The sequence below is a fragment of the Triturus cristatus genome, chromosome 10 (assembly GCF_964204655.1).
Source record: "Triturus cristatus chromosome 10, aTriCri1.1, whole genome shotgun sequence".
NCBI classification, from domain to species: domain Eukaryota; kingdom Metazoa; phylum Chordata; class Amphibia; order Caudata; family Salamandridae; genus Triturus; species Triturus cristatus.
The window spans coordinates 992,067,206-992,083,161 of record NC_140593.1 but is presented as its reverse complement, the minus strand read 5'-3'; the positions used below and the strand labels follow the sequence as shown (position 1 = coordinate 992,083,161).

The 15,956-nt window shown below is 42.4% G+C and overlaps 1 protein-coding gene across 5 annotated transcripts in view; it reads left to right on the top strand.

Annotated features, from left to right (window-relative positions):
* SREBF1 (sterol regulatory element binding transcription factor 1) overlaps window positions 1-1,907 on the top strand; it is a 109,170-nt gene extending 107,263 nt beyond the window's left edge. For all 5 annotated transcript variants that reach the window (XM_085628943.1, XM_085628948.1, XM_085628942.1 and 2 more), the window contains one exon: window positions 738-1,907. In XM_085628943.1, the coding sequence (XP_085485069.1) occupies window positions 738-964 (227 nt within the window). In that variant the 3' untranslated portion in view covers window positions 965-1,907. The remainder of the gene's footprint in view (window positions 1-737) is intronic.
* Window positions 1,908-15,956: the final 14,049 nt, after the last annotated feature.

The following is a 15,956-nucleotide window of genomic DNA, read 5'->3' as shown; positions in this document are numbered from 1 at the left end:
AAACCAGCGATGTTCCTTGCAAAGGGGCGATAACCTCGCGATCTCTGGAATTTTTATCGCCCTGGAGAAACACGTTGTTAATAACGCGCTACCAGGGCGATAAATTCCATGAAATTCGATGAAATTAATAACATTATCGCTAAGCACAGCCAGCGATAATTATCTCTGGCCGTTGATAATATGCCCCTTAAATTCTGAGTGGTAAGCTTGACACAAGAGAAGAAGTGGACCAGCAGTTTGGCAATAGATGCTTTCTCATCTATTTTGCAGGTTCCAACAAAATAGTTGCAGATGTACCCCCTGATGGCTTAAATAGTGGGCAGCCTGAAATGGATTTGGGGTTTCTATGTATTTCCCAGTTAAATTGGGCTGATAGAGCCCTTCATTTAAAAGTAGTCGCAGCAGAGAATGAGCCCCCTTAAAGGTTATTTTCCCCAGAGTCATTGGCGGGGGGGGGGAGGGGGGGAGCTTACACTGCCACTTCCTATGCAGCAGCTGGTTTGTTTATAGAGGAACCAATGTGATTTGTAGTTTCCTCATGTTGCAACCTTTTACAGCAGAGTCATCAAATATACATATATCAAGTGTACATAAGAACTCTCATATGTCCTCTTAATTGTGTGCACATAATCTCCGTTTTGGATTGGGGTGTTCAACCTACCCTATAGAAAATATGTATAGAAACTTTATGATAGTTTATGGAAGGTGCTCACACTGTTGGCTTCTTTGCTTCTCAGCAGGTGAAATGGAGATGCACCCGACCCTGCGGGAGCACGCTGAGGCCCTCCTGCTGGCCTGCCGCTACTTGCCACCATCCTTCCTCTCTGCACCTGGGCAGCGGGTGGGCATGCTGGCCGAGGCAGCATGCACCCTGGAGAAACTGGGGGACAAACGCTCACTGTACGACTGTCAGCAGATGATTATAAAGCTTGGCAGTGGTGGAAGCCCCGTTGCCTCTAGCTGAAGTGACCCACCGCGAACAGCACCCGAGTCGTCTGCCAAATCGCTTTTAGCTTGCTCACTGATGCTTTCCCAGAAGTGGGCATACCCGTTGGCCACATTGGCCAGTACAGACCCCTTCTGAGGCCAAAACACTGCGCCAAAGAGTACAGAAGATCAGCTATTGACCGCAGAAGACCGTTCGCCCACATCAAAGAAATAGCATCAGTATTTTGGGCAAAAAAAACACTGCTCTTCAATTTTCTATGTTTTCAAGCCTGTGGTGGCTGAAGTCGACCAGTGTTTCTCTCAAACCCTTCCTGATGGAAAACAAGCCTTATCTCTACGATAAGTAAGAAGCAGTCCCTTGGCTGGTGGGGACTCCTTACATATGATGGCGTTGACTGGTCACACTAAGTGAGCTCGAGCACCATTAGAAGCAAGCTTTGCATCAACACCGCGTTCATCGTTTTACTGTGTATGTAGAATCAGTGCATGGGCCGAGGTCCCAAAGGAACTGCAGATACTGACCTGCTCCCTTTATTGTTGGTGACAACCCCACTAGTGTTCCTGACTTGCCCCAGATATTCTGGGTTGTTACTTCTATAGATGAATGAGAGGAGGAATACTGTATTGTGGGTGGCCGATCGTGCCGATACATGGACTCAGATGGCACTCTACTCTGGGAATTGTGGCCAGGTGTTATATTAGATGTATTTATATAGATTACGCTTTTTTTAACGGTACATTTTTTAACAATTTCTTCTTGAAACAGATATGTCTACTTCACAGTTCTATATATCAGTGACATATACAGTAGCATTTTACCACAATATGTCGTATATGAAACGGAAATGCATCCTCTACTCTCAGACTAAAGATGTTTAATGTTAAATTTGGCCTACATATTTAAAGCAGAATATATAGTGATGTCATTCAGAATTGACCCATATATCTTTGATATAAAATGTGTCATGTGTCTCTATCTGTAAGAGCATTTGGTAAGAAACCAGTGCAAATGGTAACATATGATTCTATCCTTTGGCATCATGGGCTGACTCGTAGCAAATTCACGCTTTATTTGTAGGAATCAGTCCAATTTCTAAAGTGTTTGCTTGTGACAAAAAGTAACCCAAGTTATAGTTTTTTTATGTGGATGCTACTGGGGTACACCTGATTTGCCCCTTGTATCCTAGGTCCAACCCAAAACCATTTAATTAATGGGTCAAATAGGTCCCAAAATGTGCCCACATGTTGCTTCTCTAGGTTTTTCAGTCCTGGTGGCTGGGGACAGGCAGGAGCATGCCCATAAAGCCAAGCAACCCCTATTTTGAAAACTAAAAAAAGATTAAAGTTTTGTTGCATTTTTCTTCTTAAAAATAATTTCTGATAGAACTCATTCTAGATGAAAGTTTGAACTTGTGTCTCATTTGGACTGTACAGCTAACTGATATCCCCTTTAATTACTGGCGTCATCTGTTTTCTGTGTCGCCCTACACATGTCTATTCTTGGTAGGGATACCCTTTTTAGTCGAAGGTTTTTGATTTCGCTAAACTAGTGTGTATAACATACTTACATATAGAGGATTTTAGCAGCCCTCTTTATTCATTGGTTGGTTATAGTCATTCACATTTTTCTTTCGCCCACTACAGCATAGAGGGAGAGACCTTGGCAGCCCACTTCAGCTATTGGTAACTTCACTCTGAGGGATGGCTCTCTACCCTTTTAAAAGGAGCACACCCGCACACAATGTAATTCCCTGAATTGCACAGGACTACATTTGCAGTGTGTGGTTTTTGAGACCAAAAATGTATATTTTTTGCTTTTAGACAACGTTTGTTTTGTTTCTAGATTGACAAAGGCCCGTCATCTTCACTAGTAATGTTTTGTAAAAACCTTGACAAAACAAAACAGCATTGACCGAGCCAAAAACCTGGCTGTAGGGTTGTCACTTTCACATGCTGGTCATACAGGGGGAAAATGGCAAAGTCCTGGTTGGTACAGAAAATTAGCTTCAGCTGGTATTTTTTCCTCTTACAAGTATTTACTTAAAACAGCAAACATAAGAAGAAAGCACTTTAAAATGTGTTCTAAAGGTGCTAATGATCCGTGACCAAGTTAAAATAGACAAAGGCAGAAAAATCCAAGTTAAAAATGAATATGGACTATTTTATACAAAGTTCTATTTAACTATTTTGCCCAGGCTTTTGCAGGATCTTAAAAAGATGACCAACTGCATTTTTCACTTGTGAAAAGGTGGCAACCTTTGCCGTCAGCCATGACCTTTTTGCTCCTCCAGTTATTTACTAGCCAGCTAAAATGAGTGACATGATCAGACTAACTTGCTGAGCCCTCCTAATTGACAGTGTTTACTGTTATCAGCTTTACTGCCCTTGGAAGGGTTGGACGCCTGAAATCACCCATGTTGTGTTTCAAACCCTTGACCTACAGAGTACATACGTCAACAGCAGCCTCCCTGCAACATTTTGTCTTGGCTGGAGGATGGTACAACAAAGGACCACTTTTAATACAACACTCTATACTTCACAATGGGGAGTAAGTGCGTCTTTTTTACAACCTCGTTGGGGGACGTGAGTCCGTGGCCCACTAAGGCATGTTAAAAGTCACCGCCTTAAGAAGTTACTGGGAGTTTTTGCCTGCAATTTCTGGAAGTAAATGTTTGTGAGAATCAGCATAGCCATAGGTTTTCCATGTTCCACCTTTCTGTAGTTTAAACCCCAGGCTGAATAAGTGCAAGGAGCCTCTGTAATGTGTAGATTTTCTATCGAAATGTAATTTGTATGGCACTGCACGAAATAACACAGTGACGCAGTTAGAGCAGAGATGTCCGCCATTTTCCCGGTAGAGGATGATTCACTGGTGCTCTTCAGTGCCGGGCTCCGAATAGTAATGGCTGCGTTGTTGGCGACGAGGAGGCGGCCACATAAATCTCCCCAGCCGGGGCACTGATTTGTGGGTCCCGCGGACTAGCTTTCTCCTCAGAAATGGCGAGGCCCAGAGTACAATACTTTGTCAAGGCTTCCTGGAATACATTGTATGTGACAACAGTGCCCTCTAGAGGGTACTTGAGGGTACTGCTGTACGTCAACGGACTGCAGAGCACCATGAATTACTAGCATGCTTATTGATGTGGGTTTATATAGTGCGGGCATCACCCAAAGGTGTTACGATACAAGTAGAATATCTCAAACGAAGATGGAATTACACTAGCATATGAGTTAAAAAACGTAAATAAAGCAAATTGCAGAGTCGTACAGAGTCATGGGTAAGCAGCAATACATAAAGCAGGGACAGAAAATGGGCCCAGGCACTAAAACAAAAGTGGACCCTATTAAGGAATTATAAATCTAAAAAAGTGGCCCATGTTTGTAAATTGGGGCAGTTTTGAACTTGTAAAGACACGCCGTATAAGTGTCTTGTAAGGTATGGAAGACTGCATAGATAGGAGCTTGCTGCACTCACGTTTGTTTTAATTTCCGGTAATTCAACAGTAAACACCGGCACATCAGTTAATAAAGCAGGCTGAAGAACAGCCAAAAAACCGGCCCACGCACTGACCTTTCAGACTAGCCTACCAGGCACTGTCTAGTTACCCTGCAGGCCAGCCCGATCCTGGCAATACACGTAGGGTTGCCACCTAGCTAGTTTTCTACCTACACCTCTGGTATTTTAATGTCCCAGCCAGTACAAAAATAAGCGAAATCAACTAAAGCTGATATTTTTAGCTCCTATCTATACATATTCCAAATACGAATAGAAAGCACTTTTAGATGTGTTCTAAAGCTGCATTAATGAATACTGACTAATAATAAAAGTAAACAAATGCAGAAAAGTCATGTTAAAAATTAATGCTTACGATTTTGTTAACCCCTTCTGTGCCCGCCCCTTTCCCCGCCCTGTGCCGGCCGTTGAATTAGCGGGCGGGGTCTATGACGAGCTGGACTCGTCATGGGCACAGCGCCACCGCGGCCCATGACGAGTCCAGCTCGTCATGGGCACTGAAGTGGTTAAAGTCCTATTTAGTATCATGTCTGGGCCTTTGTAGAGGTGACAACCTTAAATACACAGCTAATGCAAAATCTCAGTACTATTGCAAACGAGTGCACAAGTACAAAGTCAAATAAAGTATTACACAGAGCTAAGAGTAAGAAGCAGTACAAGGCTAGTGTAAATTAACAGCCCGCTGGGATTGCAGCAGGAAATGAGAATGTCAAGTAATAACCGCTACGGTGAGCCGTATTGAAAAAGATTATTTGAAGTATCTTTCAAAGAGAAGGGTTTTCAGGTCGGATTTGAAGATAGAAAGATTTGAAGTGGTGCGTAGGCTTGGCGGTAAAGAGTTTTATATTTTGGTAGTACTCTCTTTGAAGGATTAAACCATGGTGTGGGCAGGCGCAAATTGAGGCGATGCGATATCCAGGAAGGGAGGTAACTGTAATGCTGTTTGTATGAGGTGCAATACACACTGCAAAGAAAAACTTCAGAGATGTACTTGCAATGTACTCTACATAAGAGGACACATTTTAGGCACCAAAAAAGAGAAGTTGGAGTTGTGTGAGTGAGGGATGGACACCGGAACCCCAGACACCCATCGTTACTTCTGGACAGAACAGAAGCTCTTTTTATTACTCGATGCAAATGTCCGACAACCTCTGTGTAGTTACATATTTGTCAGACAAGAGAACTAGGGCAAAGGAAGATACATTGACCTGCCCCAGAGCTCACCAATTTGGTCAAGTGGCCAGACCCAGGAATTGGAATCCTGGTCTGTTAAATCTGAACCAAATGACCACTAAAAATAAGTATTGCAGAACGGTGTCAAACACAAATCCTTATTCTTTAACCATTAATGATAGGTATGGTATTCTAATCCCCAATACCCAACTTGTCAAAAGGCCAAGCTTATGTCTTGGAGGATAGTGCTTTTTTGTAAGCACTGTAAATAATGGCTGTCCTGGTACTCAGTTTAATGCTACTTATCAACCTTATGAGGATGAATGTCTGAGTTGTCCTTACCGGTCTTCTGACTTTTAATATCCTGTTCACATCAGTTGTCAGCAGTGAACAATTAACTCACTGAGCCCTCTTGGCAACAAAGCAAGATACTATACAGCGCGCCATCTTTTTAAATCATCATTTTATTAAAAATGTCAGTTTGCAGTTGCACGTCAAATGTTACTACTTGTATTAAGAAAAAGCCTATCACAATAATCTGAAAAGTGTTCAAGTGACGCATGCGTTGAAACAAACCGATCTGTTTCAAACAGATGTCTTATTTTTAGAAACCCAGTATGCTCATTTCCCTCTGGTGTAAATTTGTTTTTTTCTGTAAAGTTTACACCGTAGTGTCTATTCTTTAAAGAACTTAAGATTTGTAGGTCAGTTCAGTTGTAGACAGACCACCAAAAGACCAGTCCCTATCGTATAAATAATGTCTTCCTTATTTTGTCTTTTTCCAACCAGTGTGTAATTTATTTACTCAGGTCCCCTCCTCATCCCCCACTTACTTTGTTTTCTCAAAATGTTTGACTGCTGTCTCAGAAAAGGGAGGATTGAATCCTTAGCTCTTTTGCTGCCTACCACTCGGTCAGCGTAGTAGTAAGTAATACATTCTTCAAGAAAAGGCATGTTTAGAAGTAACCAATTGATCGCTAACCCCACTGGATGTCAATATAGCTAATCCTATTATTTATACAGAAGTCTTACTAGCCCTCACTTTGAACCTTCCACCACCCTTCTTCCGTTTTATTCTCTTTTGCTTTACATCTAGGTGTGCAATGTTTAAATACCTATACATAACGTAGGCTGATGCATTTCGCTTCTTGAATGCTGGCCATAATAAGTGGCCAGTCAGTAGTGTGATAAAGCATTCCCTTCTTCTGAAAGCTTTCAACCAGCTATAATCCTAAAGCAACAGACAAAATATATACTCATACTTTTCACACTGCATCTTAAAGGGGCCATCCAGTGTAGAGAGAAAAACAGTTCTCTTTGCCCAGTCCTGCATCACTAACAATCACCAACAATAAACCATCCAGACTGTTCCTTTTGATGATGTCTACTTGGGTTTTAAGATCTCTTGGGACCTCATTCACCGGGTTGCATCTTTAAAGATGCTAGGCAAGAGTGTCGCCTGTTTGCTTTTTGAATTTTCTAAAAGCTACACCATTCACTAGAAAGCAGGAACAATGCTAAAGCGATTTCTAAAGTTGGAGGCACAGTAGAACATCACGTGCCACATGGGTTGATGTTACTGACGTCAGTGCAAAAATGATAAACAGATGATCCATCTGATGGTCACAGGCAAGAAGTGCAGGTTCCTGGTTTAGACAAAATGGAGTATGAAAGGTAGGGCTAAAAGGTGCAGCGTACTGTTGTGGTTGTTGGCAAGAGGGGGCATTTTACATTAAGATGCTGGATTTAAAACAGCATCTTTACTGCTTGTTACTTTATCATCTTAGGCAAATCTCTATAGTTCCATAGTTACCTTTTATACATTTGTACCATTCTTACTAGTCTCTAGGCACTTTTATCATGCTCGTTCACAATTCCAAGCAAACCAATGTTAAAAAGAGACCGCATGTGAGTAGGTTTAATTCTCGAGGCATAATTACAGATGGGCAAGATGTTGATACCTTCTCATCAATTTGGAATTTCAAATACGTTTTCTTATTTAAAAGTCCGAAATACGAAATTTTGAAACTCTTGCAATTCAAGTTCAAAATGTGAAATTCTGATCTGATTTAATTTAAAGCATCTTCGGGTTAAACATTTCAAATTCAACATGCAAAATTACATAAGCAGAAACTTGTTTTGGGAGGAACTTACAATTGGAATGTACTTGTTCTATGAAATAGGGATCAAAAATTCAACTGAAAAATGTGTGGCCGTGAACTATAAGATTTCAAATTTACGAGATTCTAAGGTCAGATTGTAGCCATTTTACCAGTAGAAAACACCGACCTCTGCTTCAGAACTCTAATTTCTGATTCCCTCCATTGCTTGTCAACAGGTGGGGCGTGATGCACTAAAGCAGGTGTGTAGAACGTTGGTCCAGAAGTTCTGGGTCCAAGCCATATTTTCAGAACACAACTACCTGTTATAAGATCTTTCCATTCAGGTCACTGTATGACATTTCATCTCATGCCTATCTTGAAAATTTGGCAAGGTACCCATCATCCTGAATCTAACGGGATACCCCTGCACCAAAGGGAATGTACTTGGGCGATGGAACAGGTACATCCCCTCACGTCACAAATGTTAAATATCTGCAGTGTATGGCCATTGCTTTTGTAAATACTGTACACAGAGGGTGAGCCCTCAAGAATCAGCCACTTTAAGTTTTGATATAGATTGTTGCTATTCATTTTTTTAACCTACATTTTCATAGTTGTAAAGGAGTTTTGTACAGATGGTTTCGAAAAGAAATATTTATAATTGTGTTTTTGTATAGACAGGAATGTTTCTTTTGGCTACCAGGGAGAAAAAAAACGTAATGGTATTTTGTAGATCTGAAATTGTGTCTTCAAACTTTTGTTTTTCTCTACCCTGCTAATTTTGTTTCTTTGCTGAGATCGTAAGATTAATACACAGTATTTTCAGCTATTACCCATTTGGGGTGTTATATTTTTTAAAGAAAGCAATTTCAAATCAAAGAAAATGTTTTTAAAAATAATAAAAAATAAAAACGATGTCTTCCGTCTCGTGTCGTCTCCTTTGTGCACATGGCAAAACAGCTGCAGCGGTGGATTCTCGCTTCGTGTCGGAATATTAGGCCCACTGGGCAGTTCAGGAGTTTGAGTCCTGCCAGAGGTGTTTAATGCAGTGTTCTCCTGGTCCTGACAGATGTGTATTCCTTAGTATCTTTTCTATGAAAACAAGAAGTTACCTCTTGATACCACTGTGCCTTGTTTCTGCTACTGCAGGAAGGACAGACCAGCCATGGTACCATTAGAGCTTCGATACTCACTACCAGTGCTTAATTTGAGCCGGGGCTTTCCGGTGCTAAGCACCGGCACCCAATTGGTGTCCGATGCTCGGCACCGGCACCTCATTTTCAACATCATACTTAGAACAGTCCACCAGATGGTGGCACTGCTCATCTAATTTAGAGATTAGCAGAACAACGGGAGTTTAGGAATACAATATAGATTAAAATTGCTAATATCTGCCTCCCCAGCTTTTCCTTTAGCTTTGGGGACCTGGAATAATCTGAACTGTCACTTTTACATGCAAGATAGATGGTTAGTAGTTGTTTTGGCAGCGATGACAAGGGCGATGGGTGGTGCAAGCTGCAGAGGCCTCCGTGTCAGAGCCCTGGCACTTAATATTTTACAAATTAAGCACTGCTCACTACTCATGACTTCTGTTATCATTGAAACTATTTTTGTTAACTTCTAGAGGGCAAACTAATCATACTTTTTCCTTCTGCAATTCCTAATGCAGACAGAAAATGGTTGGCCAGTTTAATAATGCAATGCTAAAGACAGCTGCAAATATATATACACTTACCACTGATAATCCTCCAATCTCTCCAGGTTCACAAGAAGCACAGGATAGTTCTTACTCTTCCAAAATTTCTGGAAGTAGTTATAATCAAGTTTGAGTTGATGCCCTTGATAACGTACTTGGGTTATGTGAGGGGAATGGCGGCATCACTTTAGTACTTCACGGCTCATCTGCTACTGTTGTCAAAGCTCAGAGTGGCGATGGGCAGGTATAATGACCCGCTACCCAAACTTGAAGATTGGATATGAAGTGTAGTACAGTGATACAGCAGACGCTTTGTACATCTACAGCCAACGACTAATAGACCTCAAATATATCGGGCCCCTGAGACATTACCTGGAAAACGTAAGACAGATGGAGAGAGTCAGACACATAACAGAGAAAATGCAGAGCATTGATATTATGAAACGGTTTGTCTTATAGAAGTTTAATTGTTGAATGTATACTGCCCGAGTACAACATGTCAAATTCCAAGCCAAAAGTACTATTTATTTACTGGTCACAATTTGTGACCAATATGTTTGTTTCCACTACAGATTGTTAAGAACCGGCCGATGTACTAATAGGTTGGTTCTTAAAAATACAAACTGTAGTGGATCTGAATCCGACCTACCTCATGCATTTTAATAAGGAAGGTTGCATATAGCGGCCCTCTATGATTCCTTGCCATCCTATGGATGGTGGCCTGCTTGGGTCAGCAGACAACCATACCGGTTATTGCTTTTAAATATAGCAATATTTTTCTTCCCTGCAGCTCGCTTTCCTTAAAGCAAAACAGGCTGCGTCAAAAAACAAATGAAACATTAGAATTTTGTTGTTGTTGCTGTAAGTAGTGGTCACATGGATTTAGTTGAAGAATATTAAAGCTGATATGCTTTAATGGGTGGATTGTTAATACACCATATGAAATCCTGTAAACAGGTATTTTCTAACATGGGTTGCTACACATTACCATAGTAGACAACTGTTTTCCAATAGGCCTTTACAAGACTATTGCTGGTTTTTCGATTAAAGCCTGCTGGTGGGCAAATGGCCACATTGTACCTCACAGATAATGGCAGACTTCTTTCAGACGGTTAGTTGTTCCTGTGATATTTCTTTTGGGTATGTGATTTGTACCCTAGTTAATGCACAAGCACCCTAAAGGAGGGATCACACTTTTAAATTTCACAAAAAAGAATGGAAATATTTGTCATTTTCATTTGTCGCTTTTAGTTCTGTGCGCATTAGTTTTCCTTTTTAAAGAAAAGGCATTGTTTTATGTGTGGTTTTTCGGTGTTACTCATTTCTGAGTTTCTAACACACAACACCTCCCTATTTCAACTGTCTGCCTCGATACCTTGAGCATCAGGTTTTACATTGTGAGCTCTTGGACGATTGCTCTAGGAAGGGGTTTTACCCTATGAACTCTGACAAGGGCAAGAGGACAGGGTTTTACAATGAGAACGTTTTGACACATGCACATGGAAGGGGCTTTACATTGTGAAATCTCTGACAAATGCATGAAAAAAAAGTTTGTATTGATAACTATTGCAACTACAATTGAAAAAGGTTCCTGTACTGAACTCCCTTACAAACATGATAGTGAGGAGCTATACATTGTTTACAAGTAAAAGACCTTCTAATGCAGATCTCTACTTCAGGAGGTACTGGGGAGACCTCAATGTCATTGTGTGCATTTGTAATTTTATGTTTATTATTAGGTTGAGTATGAATTAAACTACCATTACTTTCTAAAAGTAAACACAGTGGACATTGACTTATTAAGAACTATTGTTAGTGTAGCTTACAATGTTACACCACAGATATTACACAAGGACCCGGTCACTAAAAATGTGAATGCTTTAGGGCAGCTTTACCCAAACTGTGGGTCGCAACCCACTGGAGGGTCGGTAGCCGATATTTGGCGAGTCGGGAAAGTCCAAGCAATAAATAAGGATGCCTTTAAATGCTGTCTTTAACTTGTCACATTTGCAGGGCTGATGCAAAAACAACAGTTGATGGACAGAATGCAGAACAATGTCATACATTCACCCCAGTACAGAGATCTGGGCCTAAATCCATCATTTTTTGCTCACCATGCCGTTCCAGTTTGAACCCAGCCATATGCAAATCAGTCTTGACCCTGTGCCTAATGGGAACAGTCCAGCCCGAACTGCCAAGCCAGGTCCCACCTGGACTGGAAACAAGCATCCTAGGACCGGTTTCGGGGTTTCACCCCTCTTCAGCCAAGATAGCTTGATTCCAGTGGCATGGAGAGCACGGGACCCACGTCTGGGCATACCCTTCCCACTCGGGGTGACAAATGCAAAAACAACAGTTGATGGACAGAATGCAGAACAAGGTCATACATTCACCCCACTACAGAGATCTGGGCCTAAATCCATTGTTTTTCTGCTCACCATGCTGTTCCAGTTTGAACCCAGCCATATGCAAATCAGTCTTGACCCTATGCCTCATGGGAACAATCCAGCCCGAACTGCCAAGCCAGGTTCTCCCTGGACTGGAAACAAGCATCCTAGGACCCGTTTCGGGGTTACACCCCTCTTCAGCCAGGATAGCTTGATTCCAGTGGCATGGAGAGCACGGGACCCACGTCTGGGCATACCCTTCCCACTCGTGGTGACAAATGCAAAAACAGTTGATGGACAGAATGCAGAACAATGTCATACATTCACCCCAGTACAGAGATCTGGGCGTAAATCCATCGTTTTTTTGCTCACCATGCCGTTACAGTTTGAACCCAGCCATATGCAAATCAGTCTTGACCCTGTGCCTCATGGGAACAGTCCAGCCCGAACTGCCAAGCCAGGTCCTCCCTGGACTGGAAACAAGCATCCTAGGATCGGTTTCGGGGTTTCCCCCCTCTTCAGCCAGGATAGCTTGATTCCAGTGGCAAGGAGAGCACAGGACCCACGTCTGGGCATACCCTTCCCACTCGTGGTGACAAATGCAAAAACAACAGTTGATGGACAGAATGCAGAACAATGTCATACATTCACCCCAGTACAGAGATCTGGGCCTAAATCCATCGTATTTTTGCTCACCATGCCGTTCCAGTTTGAACCCAGCCATATGCAAATCAGTCTTGACCCTGTGCCAGATCTTTTGACTGGGGGAGACTGTTAGCATTGTTAGCATTCCGTCCATCAGTTGTTTGCTGTAACACTTTTCGCCCCAAGTGGGATGGGTATGCCCAGACGTGGGTTCCTTGCTCACTGTGCCACTGGATTCAAGCTAGCCTGGCTGAAGAAGGGTGACATACTCTGAAACCAGTCCCAGGAGGCTTGTTTCCGGTCCAGGGAGGACCTGGCCTGGCAGTTCGGTTCGGACTGTTCCCATGAGGCACAGGGTCAAGACTGATTTGCATATGGCTGAGTCCAAACTGGGGTGGCGTAGTGAGCAAAAGAACGATGAATTTAACCCAGATCTTTTGACTGGGGGAGAATGTTTGCATTGTCAGCATTCCGTCCATCATTTGTTTGCTGTAACATTTGCAGGGCTACCAAGACAGAGGGCAAATCTCAGGCTATGGCTTCTGACAAATTGCTGCAGGATTGGTGTTTACTTTTCTTTCTCTGGCTGCAAAGTGAGAGGAGTTTTTAAAGTGAATTATGTGACAATTTTGCTGGAGTACAGAGAATGTGAACGGAAAGGATGTAGTGTGTCGTTTTTTGCAACACACAACATGTAAATACCTGTAAATGTAGTGTGTAAATTCAGTAGTTAGGAAAGCAAAAATTAAGCACATTTTTTAATTCTGAAGTGTTCTGGAAACAGAGATTTTAATAGGATCAAAACCAATCAGGACCATTTACATGGTGGTGCACAAATGATAAATATTCTATTTTTATTTCTTAAACGCAGAGATGCTCCGTATTTACAAAAATACAGCGCACCCCTGCGTTTCCCCTAGCACTGGTGCTAAAAAAGCTGCCTAGCGTCTGCAGGTACCCTTGCGCCATGTTTCAAGGGTGCCTGCGCTGCAGGGGTGATCCCTTCCTGCACATATACAATATTTACAGGCGATTTGCAGTTTCTATGTGTGCTGCCGAATGCAGCACATATGGAAAGAGCAAAATTTGAGGAGAAATGAAACATTTCTCCTCGTATCACTTGCTTAAGACCAGGTATACTCCGGCGATATTTTTGGCGCCACCCCATACCTTGTAAATATGGGGCAGCGTCAAAAAGCAATGGGTGTTGCTGCAGTACGCCCACTGCAACACCCATTGCATGCCCTTTCACGCTAAGTGAATAGGGATCTTATTTACAAGGCGGCGTTAAGCCACGTTAAGTGGCTTAACGCCGCCTTGTAAATAAGGTGAGGGATTTCACTCCACTAGAACGTTGGAAAAAGTGACGTTCTGGTGGCATTAACTCCTTGTAAATATGCCACTTAGTACTGATGGGTATATGGAGAGACCTAACACTACCAAAATAAACTCAGTTGTTCAGTATTACAATATTAACCGTTGCAAAACTAGACATTGTGATACAATGGAGGAGCCCGTCTGTCCCAGTCACTTGAACAATGAGAATGGAACAAAGCGAGAGGGGTGCCCACAAAAAGATCGCCAAATTCTGGAGCTCTTGGAGGGAATGTCGGGGTGGGTGATGCACGAGTGGTCCTCACTTGGTACAAGGAACTAGAAAACAAAAACTGATGTACTCTAAGGTGGTACAATGGAACGTCATGAGGTGATGAGAGAGGGAGTACTAGGACCATACGACAGCAGTTGCAGACCAATGAAATTGTGTTTAAATGTCTGCCGCAGGGTAGCAATTGGCAACGTTGACATGCTATACTGGTGTACCTTGAAAATGTTGCCAGTTTTCCCTTTTTTATTTGAAACGCCATAAAAAAAAATTGAGAAGACTTAGGGTCTCATTTATGAGATTTTGCCGTAGGCCTTTCTGGTGTGCTGCCCTACGGCAAAAGAAAAGGGCAGGAATGTGCCGTATCTATCAGAAACAGCCTATCCCTGTAGTTTCCCCCTGCGCAGGTGCACAATGGGCTGCCGTGTGCCAACGCAGGCACCTTTGCACCATGGGGAAAGGATGACTGTGTTGTGGGGATAATTATTTTTGTACAGGAAAGGAAACCTTCCTGCACAAAAGCAACCACAAGAAGCTTTTTCCTCTATGTGTGCTGCAGAATGCAGCACACATAGAAAAAGGAAAAACGAGAAGAAAAAGATATTTCTCCACGTTGTGCCTCCCTTAAGCCTCCCCTGGGGAGGCGCAAGTTTTTGGCGCTGTCTCAGATTTACAATTTTTCATAAATCTGGGGCATAGTCAAAAAGCCCTGGATTTTGCTGGGAACGCCCACGGCAACACCCATTGCACACCCCCTTTAAGGCAAAAAACGGAATGAAAGGGAACGACATTTACAAGGCAGCATTAAGCCAAAAAAAGTGGCTTAGTGCTGCTTCGTAAATATAGAGCAGTCTCCTAAACCACGGAACATCACAAAAAGTGACGTTCCGGCGGCGCAAGGGGCCTCATAAATGAGGCCCTCAGCGTATACTTTGTGGAGTAATTTTACTTTTATTTAACCCCTTTAGTTGTTTTATTTCATTCTTTTGACTTTAAATGTTTGAACTAGGCATCTGATATTCAATTCCTGATACTAAAAAGTCATAGTAACTCTTACTTTCCCCGTGAACCTCAGGAATGTCTTCCTTCAGTTGCATGTTTGATGAACGACAACTGGACGTGTTGGTTCTAGAGACTCAGCCTTAGTCCTGGATCTCCATTTGGTAGTTACTGGCTCTTGGTCGAATCCCAGCCCATACTACGATGACAAAAATGTTGGTGTTGCTATTAATACTGGTCTTCCCTTCCGCTTGCAACACGAATATGTCAGCTTCAGACTGTGCAAAATGCACTGCCACGTTCATTACGTAATTTACCTTCGCACACTTCTGTTAAATCCCAATTGGAATTCCAACACAGTTGGCCAGTGAATAAACCAATGTGTATAAGGCATGGTGCACAAGACACTTGCTAGCACTTGTACTGAGGACATTAGTTCTTGGCTTCAGCCCTACACGCCCACTCACATGCTTCATGCATCTTCTCATGCACTCTCAGTTGTTCCCATCTTCCACTGCACCAGACCAGAGAGGTTCTTGCTCATCTTCCTAGTTACACCAGAGGAAAAAGACTCTGCCAATGTGAGTGCCGGGCAAGGAATGTGTCTGTGAGACTGCAGTGTGCAGCACATTAAGGCCAGACATTTTGGCATTTCCAATGTGCGTTTGTAAGTGGTACAGTGCTTGTCCATAGTGTTGTCCATAACCAATTCAATGCACTACAGTGTTTCATTTCCATTCAGTAAAGCACATATAATCAATCAGCAATAGCTAAAAAAACATTTTACGTCATCGGCACTTCCTTACCTTTTTCTTACTGCCACACCCGCCTAACCGTCCCTCAAAAAATGTGACACACAGAGACAGCACAAAAGCTCACATAAACATCC